General features: G+C 46.8%; 1 protein-coding gene across 1 annotated transcript in view; it reads left to right on the plus strand.

Moving 5' to 3' along the window:
- LOC147740929 (uncharacterized) overlaps positions 1–16,416 on the plus strand; it is a 493,251-nt gene that overhangs the window by 197,702 nt on the left and 279,133 nt on the right. Inside the window, exon 5 of the mRNA XM_086936080.1 lies at positions 2,348–2,458. Coding sequence (XP_086792206.1) covers positions 2,348–2,458 — 111 coding nt within the window. The remainder of the gene's footprint in view (positions 1–2,347; positions 2,459–16,416) is intronic.

Raw genomic sequence — 16,416 nt, forward strand, 5'->3', positions numbered from 1 at the left:
AAAAAATGTGCAATGCGCCAAATATTCTTAACCACACACAGAATTAGTGTTGGACTGGGATTTTAAGGTTCACAACACTTAATGCATGCTTAATAGATCTCACCTACAACAAACCTTAGCTGCTACTTGTCGCAAATACTAAGGGGGTCATTATTACTGATGGTGGCGGGCGGTGGTGATCCGCACACGATCACATCACAATTTACCCCCTCTCCATATTACTATGGCGGGTGTACCTCGGCGGATGGAAAGTTTGTCCGACGCTTTTCCCGCCGATCGGCGGCTAGTCGGAAAGGCCCCCAATATGGTGGCGATGTCTTGCTGGCACTGTCATCCATATTAGGATGCTAGCGTGGGTATGCCTTTCCAAGGCATAAGGTAAATCACTTTAGGGGCCGTTGCGGGCCTTTGGGGGGATGGGGTGGCTGCATTGGGGGTACCCCTTCATTGCCACGCACAAGGTGGTGCTTGTCACGTTGTGCATGTCAATGCACTGCATGCCAATTCAACATTGTGGTGGGTGCTGCTTACAGCACCGCCTGCCGCAATGTTGAAGATGCGGGATGTGACAGCCAGGGTGGCGGTCGCATCCTAATTGGCCTCGTGGGACTGCCGCATCTCTGGCGGTTGGTCCCGTTTTCCGTTGCCCGCCATCATAATGGGGCCCTTAATTCGTATTGTACTAGAATTCACAGTGGGCGTCCAGCCAGCACATTGCTTACCATTGATTGACTTTCTTTTTAATCTCATTTTCTTGCTACTTGTTTGATGGCTTTTTTCGTCCTATTGTGCTAATCCTTCCAGTGGAGCATAGCCGCTTTACCAACTTTTTTTGAGTTGTTTTCTTCCACTGTTTTAATTCCTTGTAAACAACTTGTTTCCTTAGCACTCCATGGGGGTGCAAGGGTTTTCTTACTCCTGCCCCTCGTCACTGTGTTGCTTCCTCCTACTTACCCACACCGCCCTTGTTCTCCCGTTTCTTTTCCCTCCCCAGCTCATCAAGTAAAAGTGATGTTGTGCATATTTTATTTATTTTTAAGTCAGACTTGACAAGGCAGGTGTCCGCACGACCTATTTTTTTTTTTAGTTACAGATTTTATATAGCGCGACCGCAACCCGAAAGTACTGGAGTGGTTTACATGAGTACCAGTTATTTTACACAAGGACACATTCATATTTTGGTAGGCTTGGGGAGATTAAGTGATTTGACCAGAATCACAGGATGTTGAGCTGACACCCGAGGCTCGAACCTGGTTCCCCAGCTCCAAATTCGACAGCTCTTGCTGTAAGGCTACATCCTCTCCCCATTTGCAATGCAATAGGTCTCGCATTTAAGTGAGATTGAGCTATTGGCATTGTATCTTCAGCCCTGTACTTTTATCGATATTTTATATCCAAATAAAGTTATACTTATTATTATTATCAATGTGTTTTATTTATGTTTTGGTTTTAAAACATAAATGTAACGCATTGTCATTTACAATGCCAATTGCTTAAACTTGCGTAAATGCGGGACCTATTTCATTGCAAATACTTGTTTTTATAAGCAATAGTAACAAATAAAATGAATATATCAACTAAAACACATTCAAATAAGTAACAAAGAATATTTTTACCACTACATTATTGAAAACATATTACGAACATTGATATTACTAACAACAATATTACTTAACTACAAAAACGAAATTCTTGCCATGATATTTGCGCGTCATAATATTTCTGTATCAGGATATTTATCTTATGATATTTTTGCCTCCGTATATATTTTTCATCCAATATTTTGTCCAAACACCTAAAGTACAATGTGATGGATGGAATGCCTGGAATCACAGGCGCCTCGGTCGATTGCACAGGCCACATTTCACTCACTATGACACTCTAGACAGAGACCCCAATATGCAAAGCAGTTCAATAAGACCAGTGCACCGTGAACTGCTGGGCTGTGGTCCTCTCCAGATGGGAACAAAGGCATCCTCAGACCGGTCCACCCTACTGAGGCCTTGTCAGTGAGGTACAGCCGGGGTCCTTGTGGAACTGTGCACAGGAGTCACGCCCTAAAAGAATCTTACATACCTCATAAAAAGCACAGATTTACATTATATATAGGCACTGAATATTGTTTGTATGGACAGAATAAACTTTTTACATGACCGATTAAAATGCTACTTGAGTCACAATGTTTGAATATATTCCAACAATGTTATATATATATATATGAGTTGCTAATTATCTTAGAGTAGATTTTAAAATCAGTCGTTCATACCAATGTATGTATGTTATGAGAATCACACATATTAACAGAGCATACTGGTTGTAACATAAAACGCTTACTTATTTTTTTCAGGCTCATCATCTGTGAATTCTTATTTGGGCGTACCACTAGGAATGGGAATCCCAATGGGGATTTTTGCAATCCTCCTAGTTGCTCTCTGTTGCTGGATGTGCTGCTGCGAAGGTAACCTGCTGCTCTGTTATTTATTGTGTGTGTATCAAAAGCAGTGGTGGCTGGTGGAATTTGAGCCTGGTGAGGTGCATGCAGAACGAATCAACGTATGCGAGCGAGCACAGCGAGCGAGGCCGACGGCAATAAGAGGAGTTCGGGGGAGTTCTCCCCCGTGAAGAAATAAAAAAAAAATTGCATCTTTTTGGTGCAATTTTCAGCACAATTTCTGTGATAAATGGACTTAAACTTCAGTTCTTGTAGGCATTTCTAAAAGAAAACTCATACATTATTTCAGAGAATTTTCGTGTTGCCAAGCAAGTCTGACTTCTGAAGACGGCTAGGATACTAAGCAAGACTGCATTTGCTCTACCCTTTAGAAAACACTAGTTAGTGATGCGAACAAGTTAAATGGACAAACCTGGGGTCCAGGGAGAGTCCCTCGCCTGAGAAAGAAATTCAAAAAATATTGGCAAATGGTGCATTTTAAAGCAAATTAATGCAGTGATATAGCAAGGCACGGCAAAGGAAATATTAAACACATTAAAAACTGCCCCGTATCTTCTTGCATTAATTTGTTCAACAGTCACTGTAATATGTAAATTGTTCTGCATGACAACTTTAGCCCATGAAAATGTATGCTTGCCCAGTGTCTTGCACTGCATGCAGCATTAACTTTGGAAAAATATGCTCTAACCAAACTTCGGGAAGCACCCGCAGCTGCTGGCTGTAACCAGTCATATAGAAATGTTGCAGACAGGTCTTTAAGTGAGATGAAAATAGTGACTACTCCCTATAAAGGAACATGCCAAATACATTTCTGTGATTCCCATAGAGTGCCATCAGACCAGAAATGTGGTTTCTCTCTGAGATGTAATTTTATCCAGATAAATGGCACAGCAACTGACATACGCCTAAAGCCTGTCAGTATGATTGGCTTTGTCACTGGGTGTTAGCTGTTTAAGATAAATGAGTAACAACAATGTATTTGTTCATTTTGTAACGAGCCAGAATCGACCCCCGAAGGGGTATCTCAGTGCTCGAAATGGGCAGCATGTGGAGAAATTGTCTGCTGAAAATCAGAAACAAAAGAGGAAGGTCTTAAGCTGTTTCCCGAGGTGGAGATGTTCCCTGCACTGTCTTAATTGTAAGAGTAGCTTGTTCCAGTAGCCGGGGCCTAGATAGAATAGGGACCTCCCACCTAGTCTGGACCTTTTAATTCCGGCACCACAAGAAGGGATTTAGATCCTGAACGAAGAGCCCGCTGAGGTATATAGGGGATAAATTTATCAGCAAGATATCTAGGGCCGGAATTCGACAAGGCCTTGTGTATGGTAAGGAAAACTTTAAACTGTACTGGCTCCCGTATCGGGGGCCAGTGGAGCTGATGAAGCAGAGGCCAGGAGGCAGTCCTGGGGGAAGCATTCAGGATCAGACGTACCGCCGTGTTCTGGACAACCTGTAATCTGTCGAGTACAGCCTCGTTGGCGGACAGCAATAGACCATTACAATAATCAAGGCGAATCAGGGAGCAGAGGGAAGATGCGGCGCAGCAGGTCCAGCACATGAAAACAGGAGCCCGCTATCTGAGCGGCATGCTCCTTCATGGTAAGAGCCTGCTCAAGGCGAACGCCTACGTTTTTAACACAGGTCTTTGGAATGGGAGAGGTACCTAGGTCAGTGGGCCACCAATCAGGGGTCCACAACAGTTGAGCCTCACCAAAAAGCATTATCTCCGTCTTTCCTAAATTGCACTGGAGAAAATTACTCTTCATCCGCTGTGAGATGCTTCTCATTCCCAAAGAGAAGGCGGCCCGCACTGATGGAGTGAACTTTGCAAATGGAAAAAGTAGCTCGGGATCGTCAGCGTAGGAGATGGGAACAAACTCACAGCTCCTTAACAGATTAGCCAAGGGAGTCACATAGATGTTAAACAAAGTCAGGCTCAGACAAGGGCCCTGTGGTACTCACTTGGACAACTCTGTTGCCGCAGAACAATGGGGACCAAGGTTAACCGCCTGTGAACGAGAAGATAGAAAACTCGCAGCCACTGAAGGGCCAAATCTCTAAGTTCGATCTCCTCCAGTCTCCTGAGCAGAATCTTATGGGAAACCATGTTGAACGCGGTGGATAGATCCAACAGCAACAGAATAGTAGAGCCTCTATCTAGGGTCATCCTGATGTTGTCGGTGACCTCTAGTAGGGCAGATTCTGTGCTGTGTTTAGGTTGAAAACCTGATTGAGATTAAGCCTGGGCGTAGTTCGCGTAGCCGCACTCCGCGGAGCTGCGCGAAGATGTACTTGCACTCCGCGAACTACGCATAGCTCCGCGAGCATGCGTAGTAGCTTGCTTGACCCGTTCGCGAGCCATTTTTTAGTCTTCGGGAGCGCCGTGGAACTCTGGAACCTGCTCAACACCACATCTCCAGACGTCACCTTCCTCACGGAAACATGGATGAACGCCTCCTCAGCGCCCGACATCGCCGTCGCCATCCCGGACAGATACAAGATCACCCGGAGAGACCGCGTCAACGAGACAGGAGGAGGCATCGCCATCGTCCACAAGAACACCATCCGCATCACGACCAACTCAGACGACACCCTCACAGCCGCTTAACATCTTCACTTCCAGATACACACCGACCCCAAGACCACACTCAGAGGCACCCTCATCTACAGACCCCCAGACCTTGCACACAATTCAGCGAAGACATCGCAGACGTCATCAGCCCGCACGCCCTCGCCTCCGCTGACTACATCCTCCTAGGGGACCTCAACTTTCACCTGGAGAACAACAACACAACACCACCATCACCCTGCTGGACAACCTCGCCAACCTCGGACTCATGCAACTGGTGAACACCCCCACCCACTACGCCGGACACACGCTTGACCCAGTCTTCTCCTCCACCAAGTACATCTACTTCAGCCACTCCACCGGACTCCACTGGACAGACCACAGCTGCGTCCAATTCAGCTTCAGGAAGACCACGACTCACCACCACCCACAACAGGTTCCCCGCAGGAACTGGAACAAGATCACCACTGACCAGCTCACCACTTCACTGAGCCAGAACCCTCCCGCCAGCTCAACGGACCCCAACCAAGCAGCCAACAACCTCACCCAGTGGATCACCAATTGCGCTCGCCCAACCAGCCTCGACCACTCGCAGTCCGGCTTCCGCGCCAACCACAGCACCGAGACCGCCCTCATCGCAGCCACTGACGACATCCGAGCACTGCTCGACAACTGGGAAACAGTGGCCCTCATCCTCCTGGACCTCTCCGCAGCATTCGATACGGTCTGCCACCGCACCCTAGTGCAGCGCCTCAGCAACATCGGAATCCAAGAGAAGGCACTGGAGTGGATCATCTCGTTCCTCACCGGAAGAACCCAGAGAGTCCGCCTCCCCCTGTACAGATCCAAGGCCACCAAAGTCATATGCGGCGTACCACAAGGATCATCACTCAGCCCCACCCTCTTCAACGTCTACATGAGCCCCCTCGCAGCCATCGTAAGCCAACACAACCTCAACATCATCTCCTACGCCGACGACACCCAGCTGATCCTCTCCCTCACCAACGACCCAGGAACTGCCAGAACCAACCTACACGAAGGGATGAAAGACGTTGTCGAGTGGATGAGGAACAGCCGCCTGAAACTGAACCGGAAGTCCTCATCCTTGGATCATCACCCTCCGCCTGGGACGACTCCTGGTGGCCCCCTGCCCTGGGCAGCGCACCCAAACCAACGAACCACGCACGCAACCTGGGCTTCATCCTGGACTCCTCCCTCTCGATGACCAGACAAGTCAACGCCATCTCATCATCATGCTTCAACATCCTACGCATGCTCCGAAAGATCTTCCAATGGCTCGCCACCGAAACCAGGAAGACGGTCACACAGGCACTCGTCACCAGCCGACTGGACTACGGAAACACCCTCTATACCGGAACCACAGCCAAACTCCAGAAAAGACTCTAACACATCCAGAACGCCTCCGCACGACTCATCTTGGACATCCCCCAACACAGCCACATCTCCGGACACCTGAGAGACCTTCACTGGCTCCCCGTCAGCAAGAGAATCATGTTCCAACTCCTCACCCATGCACACAAGGCCCTCCACGACCTGGGCCCCAGGTACCTCAACAACCGCCTGACCTTCTACACTCCCACCCGCCAGCTACGATCGACCAGCCACGCCCTCGCCGCCGTGCCACGCATCCGAAGATCCACCATGGGAGGAAGATCCTTCTCCTACCTGGCAGCCAAGACTTGGAACTCCCTCCCCATCCACCTCCGCCTGACCCAAGACCACCTCTGCTTCAGGAAGCAACTCAAGACATGGCTGTTCGAGCAGTAGCGGACCCCCCTCCCCCAAGCGCCTTGAGACCCTCTGGGTGAGTAGCGCGCTATACAAATATCCTGATTGATTGATTGATTGATTGCCTGCATGCTCGGGATGTGTAGCGCGCGAAGTTACCCATGAGGTTTGTCCCGCCCGCTCGCGTCCCCTTATTTCCGGTCACTACTAACGTGTTTGCGAGTTATTCTGTGCCAGATTGCAGTTTCTGCGTGTTCGGCAACTCAATCTTACCGACAAGCATCCTCGCGCAAGCGAAAATGCTATTGAGCGCGCGAGAACTACGCTACGCAGCAGTTTGCGGAGTATTCGACAACTTTGCATTTTCCGCGGAGCGCGGAGTTGCCGAAACTCCGCAAACTCCGTGAACGGAGCGTAGTTCTTCGCCCAGGGTTAATTGAGATGGGTCAAGACTACCCGTACGTTTGACATGGTTGGAAAGATGTATATTTATGTGTTTCTCCAGTAGCTTGCCCAGGAAAGGGAGGAGTGAAATAGGACGGAGATTGGAGAACTCAGTTAGCGGGGCCTTGGTGCTCTTACGGATAGGCATAACCTGTGCTTCTTTCTATTCCAAAGGGACCAGGCCCTCTTGCAGGGAGAGATTGAGGTGATGTGTAATGAAGGGGGACAGGTAACAGGCAAGGGAAGTAGCGATTTTTGCTGGTATGTGGCCCAGAGGTGATCCTTATTTTACTAAGCGGATCAGTCACTATACACTCTCCCTGCATAACTGGGGGAAAACTTTCCAACTGTTGAGTGGTTATCTGCACAGGCACTTCGGGAAGTAGAGGTAGAGTGTTCCTCTGATCGGACTATTTTGTCATAAATTATCTCCATTTTTTGTGTGACGAAGGTGACGATGTCATCGCACAATTTTTGTGTAGGGGCCACTGGATTTTAACACGCTTCAGGATTGGTAAAAGACTGTAATTCACGGTATAGCACCTTAGGGTAATTGTAAAGCTATATAGGCTTTACGTGCAGCCCTGATTTCCCTGTGGTAACCGGTCACAGCTGTATAAAACCGGTCCCTGTCTTCCTCATCAAGGGTTTTTCATGCTTCCTACAAATGCGTTTCTGGGCATGCAGTTGGGGGAATACCAGGCATTCTGGGGATGCTTAGATGTACTAGGGAAAGATTTCAATGGGGCTAGCTGATCCACAGGGCTAGAGACTGCCAGATTGTACTTGGGGAGCGCCACTTCGATGTTATCTGAATCTTTATCCGAGGCTCGACAGAAGAGGTTTTAAAGCCCTCTGGGGTAACTCTCTTCCACTGTCTACAAAAATGAGGGGTGGCATGGATGGTGTTTGTTCTCTTCCTAGGGGCCTGAATGCAAAAATCAATTGATGCATGGTCAGACCATGGAAGTGACTGGGGGGATTTCCAGGAGACATTAGGAGAGTTTGAGAAAATAATGTCTATGGTGTGACCAGCTATATGTGTGTGGCCCTCATTAAGTTTGGTTAGCCCCAGAGTAGCCAAATTCGTAAGGAATTACCCTGTATCCACGTTGGAGCCACACTCACTGTGTATATTAAGCAGCAAAAAGTTGCTGCTTGCGATCGAATTTGGTGCAATGAGTTCAGTGATTTGAAGAGGGAACCAATTAATGGTCCAGGTGGCCAATAAACCAACGCCTCCTTCCAGCTCACTTGAGGCGAGAAGTCTATGCGAAAAACCATCACTTCCATAGTCGAGTCGCTGTGTTGTTCCAACATGGTAATCTTAATACTGTCTCTAGGCGCAATGGCACCCCCATTTTATTCTGTCTGTCCATACGAACAAGTCTATATCTCTCAGGCAGAGCAAGGGCTATGGAGGGGACTGGATGAGGTTTCAGCCAAGTTTCTGTTAAATACCCGAGATCAGGCTGCATCGAGGAGAGGAGATCCCAAACCTCGGCAGAATGCTTAGGGAGGGATCGCACGTTACATAGTAGACTTCTCCACCCCTGCTGAGGGTTGGTTGGGGGTCTACCTATGTTAAATGTGGGGGCATAATGTAGAATGTTAGCAGTGGTTTAATTAATAGGTGTCTTCTTACTAAAAGTGCCCTGAAATCAGAAAGTTAAGCATGAAAAAAGACCCTCAAACGAAGGCCAAGAGTCCAACCTGCCAGCAGGATTAGATCTCATCACTACCATCTCTTTGTTGGAGTATACCAATCTCAAAGGAGGACCATGGCTTGGAAAAAATGACCAGGGTCCCTGGCTCCTGGGCGCGGACGGGCTTGCCTTTGGCGCGCCACCAGCCGCCCGCTGCGTGTCATTGCGATTTTTTAATAGCGATTCGGTAAAAATCGCTATTAAGAAATCGCAAATTGGAACCCTTATACATCTAGGCCATACTCACAGAGGTAGGCTTGTTAAAACTGCATAGCTCGAACGCTGTGTTGGTAACAATAACAAGCATTTGCAATGCAACCGGTCTCGCCTTTGGGACCTTATAAGTATTTAGCCATGCTGCACATTATCCTGGGTGCTGCAACATCTACTGTTCTTTAACATGGAAGCTTTGACACTAATAGGCACATTATCACAGTGCTTTTAGGCTGATACAACTGTTTCAGCCATCTAGCCCTACATTTTAACACCGACATCTGATCGTCGGCCTGCGGCGCCCGCTATGCCTGACACCTGTAACTTGCAAAAGGCTCAACTGTAAGATGCCGTTCAAGGTGGCAAAGGGCCTGTTACAGTTAAAGTTGTGTTGAATTCAGGGGCATAGGTATGATCAGTGCAGCATGTGCAATGGAACTGGGACCCAGGGGTAAAAAGCACCCACAGCATGCTAAATATGACAAACATGTACTATCCAACCAGGGTACTTAAGGCATGTCTTTCTGTTTGCACTGGTCCCCAAGAACCTTTACAACACCGCACATTTCCAGGGTTGCATCAATACAGAACCAAGTCACAGGAGGAATACAGCACAGACTGGGGCACGTAAAGTGGGGCCAGCGTTATAGTGCAGGGACAAAACAAATATTCTGCTATCAACTTTGGCACCCTTGGTTAAAACTGCACACCGGGTGACAGGAATTTACAGGTTTTGTTTTCTGGTGCCATATCAGGTTATGGCCAGATCAGGGATTCCAGTTTGAATGCGAATACAATGAATAAATGGGGAAGGGTCAAAAAAGCTTTGATATGCCAATATGTTTGGCACCATTTGACATATCTGCACAGAAGTAGAGTTCTTAAATTTGGTAATTACTTGCAAACTGCATGGTCAATTTGGGACTGGGAGGTTGGCTGCCAGCAGCATCTGTCAGTCGTGCTTGGCCAAAGGATACATGCACAAAGCAGCGAGTTTTGTGGAGGGCCTGGCCTTTACCACTGTTAGGATTTCTTCAGTTTCCATTAGTTCTTAGTTTTTGTTGTTGTGAGTAACGCCTATCGCTGAAATGTATTTACTGTGACATTGCAAATAAATTACGCAGGATCACGGGAATGCATACTGGCTTTCTTGGATGCACATTTCTTTTTTATGCATATCACATGGTGGCCACTGACCGCAGTGGCACCAGGTCTCTCAGGTGTATGCACTGAGGTATAACATGCAATGGCATAAATATACACACACAACCCTTTAACACGATAAGCAAGCTGTCTGGTGGGCCACTCATTCTTGCATTTGGCAAGCGCCTCTGACACATTACATCAGAGTAGAATAGTGATACAACAGAGCACCATGTCATGACCCAAAGTCCGAATTAGCATATTTGTAATATAATAAATTGCCTCTGCAGTGACAGACCGTTACAGAGGACACCCTGAAAAGTGCATTAATTAGTGCAAATAGAAATAATCTATGCACAATTTCATATATAATAAAAGGGAAGTGAATTATTAAAATAAAAATAAAAAGATATTTTAGAGTTGTTTTAAGCCTCTTCCACTCAAGGTACACTTTTGGGGGTACCTTCTTTATCACAACATATGAAGTCACGGGCCGTGCTCAGTGGTGTACAGTAACAAACAACAGGAGCGTAACCCATCAACCGGCTGCTGCAATCGAACATTCAGCCGATCACACGCAGAGGAGAGATTCACTCCCCTGAGATCGATCACTTCGGGATGGACTTCCTCCAAGAGACGGACCGCGATCATCCTCCACCGGCCTGCCACAACGGCAGGATCGGCCTTTGAGGTACGCACCGGCTGGTCCACAGCGAACCTCCGCTGCCATTGAACTCCACAGCGGACCATTGTCACCACCGCACTGTCTTCAACCCATCCTTGTCCTGAAGATGATCCTGAGTTGTATGGATCGAAACGCCGTCAAGTTCAAGTTTGAAATTTGTATAGCGCACTACTCACCCAGAGGGTCTCAAGGCGCTTGGGGAGAGGGGGTACTTTACTTATCGAATATCTAAGTTTTTAGTTGTTTCTGAAGGAGAGGTGGTTTAGTGTAAGGCGGAGGTAGTTGGGGAGAGAATTCCAGGTCTTGGCCGCTAAGTAGGAGAAGGATCTTCCGCCCATGGTGGATCTTTGGATGCATGGAATATCGGCGAGGGCTTGATTGGACGATCGTAGTTGGCGGGTGGGGGTGTAAAAGGACAGGCGCGTGTTGAGGTATTCGGGTCCTAGGTCGTAGAGGGCTTTGTGTGCGTGGGTGAGGAGACGGAAAGTTATTCTCTTGTTGACGGGGAGCCAGTGGAGGTCTTTCAGGTGACTGGAAATGTGAGCATGGCAGGGGATGTCTAGGATGAGTCTGGCTGAGGCGTTCTGGATGCGTTGGAGTATTTTCTGTAGTTTGGCTGTGGCTCCGGCGTAAAGGGTGTTTCCGTAGTCCAGCCGGCTTGTGACCAGTGCATGGGTGACCGTCTTTCTTGTTTCGGTGGGGATCCAACTGAAGATTTTTTTGAGCATACGTAGGATGTTGAAGCATGATGATGAGACAGCGTTGACTTGTCTGGTCATCGAGAGGGAGGAGTCCAGGATGAAGCCCAGGTTACGTGCGTGGTCCATTGGTAAGGGTGCATTTCCCTGGGCCGATGGCCACCAGGAGTCGTCCCAGGCGGAGGGGGATGATCCTAAGATGAGGACTTCCATTTTGTCCGAGTTCAGTTTTAAACGGCTGTTCTTCATCCACTCGGCTACTTCTTTCATCCCTTCGTGTAGGTTGGTTTTGGCGGTGTTTGGGTCTTTGGTGAGGGAGAGGATCAGCTGGGTGTCGTCTGCATAGGAGATGATGTTGAGGTTGTGTTGGCGCGCTATGGATGCGAGGGACTCATGTATACGTTGAAGAGGGTTGGACTGAGTGATGATCCTTGTGGTACACCGCAGATGACTTCGGTGGCCTCTGATCTAAAAGGGGGGAGGCGGACTCTCTGGGTTCTTCCGGTGAGGAATGAGATGATCCAGTCCAATGCTTTTCCTTGTATTCCGATGTTGCTGAGGCGTTGTATAAGGGTGCTATGACAGACTGTGTCGAAGGCTACAGAGAGGTCAAGTAGGATGAGGGCAGCTGTTTCTCCGTTGTCCAGTAGAGTTCGAATGTCATCTGTTGCTGCGATGAGGGCAGTCTCGGTGCTGTGTTTGGCTCGGAAGCCGGACTGTGAAGGGTCGAGGGATTTGTTGGATTCGAGGAAGGCGGCAAGCTGACTGTTGACAGCTTTCTCAATGACTTTGGCAGGGAATGGGGGGGTAGTTCTTAAGTTCAGTGGGGTCTGCTGTGGGTTTCTTCAGGAGGGCGCTGAGTTCGGCATGTTTCCAGCTTTTCGGGAAGGTAGCGGTGTTGAGGGAGCAGTTGATGACGTCTCGGAGATGGGGTGCGATAATGGAGTCTGCTTTGTTGAAAATGTGGTGAGGACAAGGGTCGGTTGGCGATCCTGAGTGGATGGAGTTCATCAGGCGGATGGTGTCTTCAGTGGTGATTGGTTTCCAGGCGCAAAGGTTGTTGGAGGGGTGTTTTAGTTCGGAGGTGGGTGGGGTGGACTGGTCTCCGAAGATGCGCCGTTCACACTGCTCACACTGTCACCAGAGCTGCTACCTTGGTTTTCACTCACAAACCACGCGCACCTTGTGCCACTTGGGTTAATTCAATTACTTTCATTTATGTACTACAGTGCTGTTATAACTGTATTATCCAACTTGTTTCCATTACCAATTTTCCTTAAATTGCTCCTATAAATAATGCCAAGAGCACATACTATAACTAAATAGAGGCTCCTTGTTTTTCCTTGTGGATATTGTTGCTTGCATATCCTTAATATTTGCCTATGAATGATACCTGTTGGGATATCTGTTGTTTATATTACAGTAGTGTAGAGGGCATGTTACATGCCCTAATGCTAGCCAGATAAATGGGGCCCTAATATAGAAGTAATTAGAGGTGCAATTGCCCCTTCAACCCCTGGTTTCAAATGTCGCTGCATCCGCTGCTCTACAGCCACTACCCAGATGTATTTCTTTGAACTGTTCCTTAATTTTGTCATGCTATTGCCAAAATAAATTGCAGAGCAAGATAAAATATTTGAAAAACGTTAACAAGTACTTGGACCTTTTCCTAATGCCGGTTGTACCCCTGTTCGCTACGAGGGGGTCCTTGTGGGCATGGGCAGGCCCACACTGCCAGGGCAACTTGTTTGCCGGAATACTGTAATGTATATAGTTTCTGTAATATAACGTTTACGTGTACAGGTATTGACGTATGCTAAAAGCACCTCCAGCGATCCACTTCGCAGATCCGGGCATCGGAAGCATTCAGTTATGTTTTCTTTAATTTACGCTACTTGCAATTTTATAGATCCCCTTCAATATTTAGTTTTGATGCCTAGCGAAAAAAAATGAGAATTGTTGAGGAACATATGAGTCTTCACACTATAGATATCAGAGTCTGTTTAGTGTTTTATCATGTGTTTAGCGTGTTTACTATTTAAGTGCGCACAGACTAAACGTTTTGAAATAGACATGTATTGAGTAATCACATTTATTCCTACCAGATTTCTTGTTTTTTGAGCCAAGAGATCATTTTAGGATGAAGCAAGGCCTCGGCAAAAGATAAATGAAACGTGTGCTTTACGTAACCAATCAATCAATCAATCAATCAATCAGTGACATTTGTAAAGCGCGCTACATACCCGTAGGGTCTCAAGGCGCTAAAGAGTGGTAAGAGTTAGAGGAAAAGAGGGTGACACCATCATTATCAGAGGGTTAAAACAGCATGTAAAAGACATCCTTGTAATATTGCGTTTGATGCCTGACAGATGAGAGCCTGTTATGTCCATATCAGAATGGTCATTGATTTGCGTGTATTCCCCTAATTCCTGGGAACCTCTTTTAGCGCAGATGCGATGCTCCAGGTACCACAGGGCCTTGCCAGCCCGCCCTCAACTGCAAAACCAACTTTTAAAGCAAAGCGAATTACACCGCTCAGCATTGGAAATTCATGGCAGGCTCTTTCAATTCTTGTAAAAACACTTGAGGTATAAGATGGAAAGAGCTGCCCCTCTTTCTTACCAGATGGGTATTTTTCTGTCCGGACAGATGTCAGTGCCAAATGTAGCTTCCCCTTTTCCGAAACTGCTCGTTGGCAACAAGCAGCGTTTAATAATCGTAATAAAGTTGATTTAAAAAAAAAAACACTGTTAAAAACGATTTGGGAGGAGGCCATGGGTTGAGCTATTTCTTCCGGTAAAGGATATCTACAGTGCAAGGTATCCGATCAGTTCTGGCCTCGCAAGTAGTTGTTTTATTCATAACTAGCAGCCCGTCCCGACGTTGTCCGGGTATGAATTGCTGCCGGACAGTAGTATATTGTTTTGTAGGATTTCGTTTTGATAGCATTTCTTATCTGTGACAGGCCTGTGAAACGCTCCGATTCACAGTGCACTGCTGATGCACTTAAGAGTGAGCGTTCAGTAGTGTGTGAACTCAAGTTTCCCTACATTATTTTTTCTTGCAATATTATATAGCGCGAACTCGGCAACATGGCATGACACAATTTACATTACAGAAGAAAACATTCATTTGTGGTAGGCACGGAGAGACAAAGCGATTTGCCTGAAATCACAGGATGTTGAGCTGATGCCGAGATTCGAACGTAGCTCCCCAGCTCTAAAGTTCGCAATTCTAGAACTTGTGGCGGGAGGTGTGTCTAAAAGTGTATATCGGGCATCAATGAGAGAGACCTGTGCATTTTTCAAATGGGTGGTGAAAAAATATGAGTATGTTGCTGGAGATGTGGGCCGCCGTGCCACCAATGTACTTACTGGGGGAGGGTAAACACCCATTGTTCCGCAACTTTCTTTCCGCATACTATCACTCCGCATGCTTTCATTACAAAAGTACCATGACTCCACAATGCCATTATAACGCATGGCATTACATTTTATATGCTTTTACCACGCATACATTTACAACGAAATTCGTTGTAAATGCATGAATGGTAAAAGCATGTTCTTTTATGTTTGGATAAGGTAAGTATGGGTATAGGGGTATATGTTTTGGGGTACTGAGGTATATGTTTTGGGGTGTGTGGGTATTTTAAGGGTTCAGATATAGTTTTGGGTTATGGGGTACAGGGGTAGTTGTAGGGTTTAGGGATAGGTATGGGTTTTGGGGTACAGGGGTATTTTTAGGGTTCAAGGCTAGGTTTGGGTTTTAGGGTATAGGGGTATTTTTAGGGTCCAGGGGTAGGTTTGGGTTTTGGGGTACAGGGGTATTTTAAGGGTTCAGAGCAGGTTTGGGTTTTGGGGTACAGGTGTATTTTTAGAGTTCAGGGCTAGGTTTGGTTTTTGGGGTACAGGGGTATTTTAGGGTTCAGGGGTAGGTTTGGGTTTTGGGGTACAGGGTTATTTTTAGGGTTCAGGGCTAGGTTTGGGTTTTGGGGTACAGGAGTATTTTTATGGTTCAGGGGTAGGTTTGAGTTTTGGGGTACAGGGGTATTTTAAGGGTTCAGGGCTAGGTTTGGGTTTTGGGGTACAGGGGTATTTTAGGGTTCATGGGTAGGTTTGGGTTTTGGCGTACAGGGGTATTTTTAGGGTTCAGGGGTAGGTTTGGGTTTTGTGGTACAGGGGTATTTATAGAGTTCAGGGCTAGGTTTGGGTTTTGGGGTTCAGGGGTATTTTTAGAGTTTAGGGATAGGTTTGGGTTTTGGGGTACAGGGTATATTTATAGAGTTAAGATTGGTTAGTGTTTAAGGGTGTTGGGGTATTTTAAGGAGTAAGGGTGGGTTATGATTATGGGGTTCAGGGGTATTTAAACGGAGCAGGGTGGGATTAGTTTTTAGGGTGCAAAGGGTAATAAAATAAAATAATATAAATAATGCAATTTAATAGAATATGGGCCAGATGTAGGTGTCCAAATACCGGTCGGTAACGGCTGAAATTCTGTAATTTCGGCCGTTACCAACCGGTATTTGGAAAATGAGATGTAGGGCCACCTAAAATACAGTTTCAGTAATTTTACCGAATCGGTAATTTTACCGATTCGGTAAAATTTACGAATCAGTAAAATTACCAAATCTGTATTTTGTGATGTAGGTAGCACTGTAATCAGTGCTACAGGGCTTTCAGAATTCTTTATTTACCACCAACTAGAAGTTGGTGGTAAATAATGAAAAGCCTTGAAAAAGCATTTTTTTTGCTTTTCAA

Source organism: Lissotriton vulgaris, chromosome 1_1 (genome assembly GCF_964263255.1).
Source record: "Lissotriton vulgaris chromosome 1_1, aLisVul1.2, whole genome shotgun sequence".
In the NCBI taxonomy this organism is placed as follows: Eukaryota; Metazoa; Chordata; class Amphibia; order Caudata; family Salamandridae; genus Lissotriton; species Lissotriton vulgaris.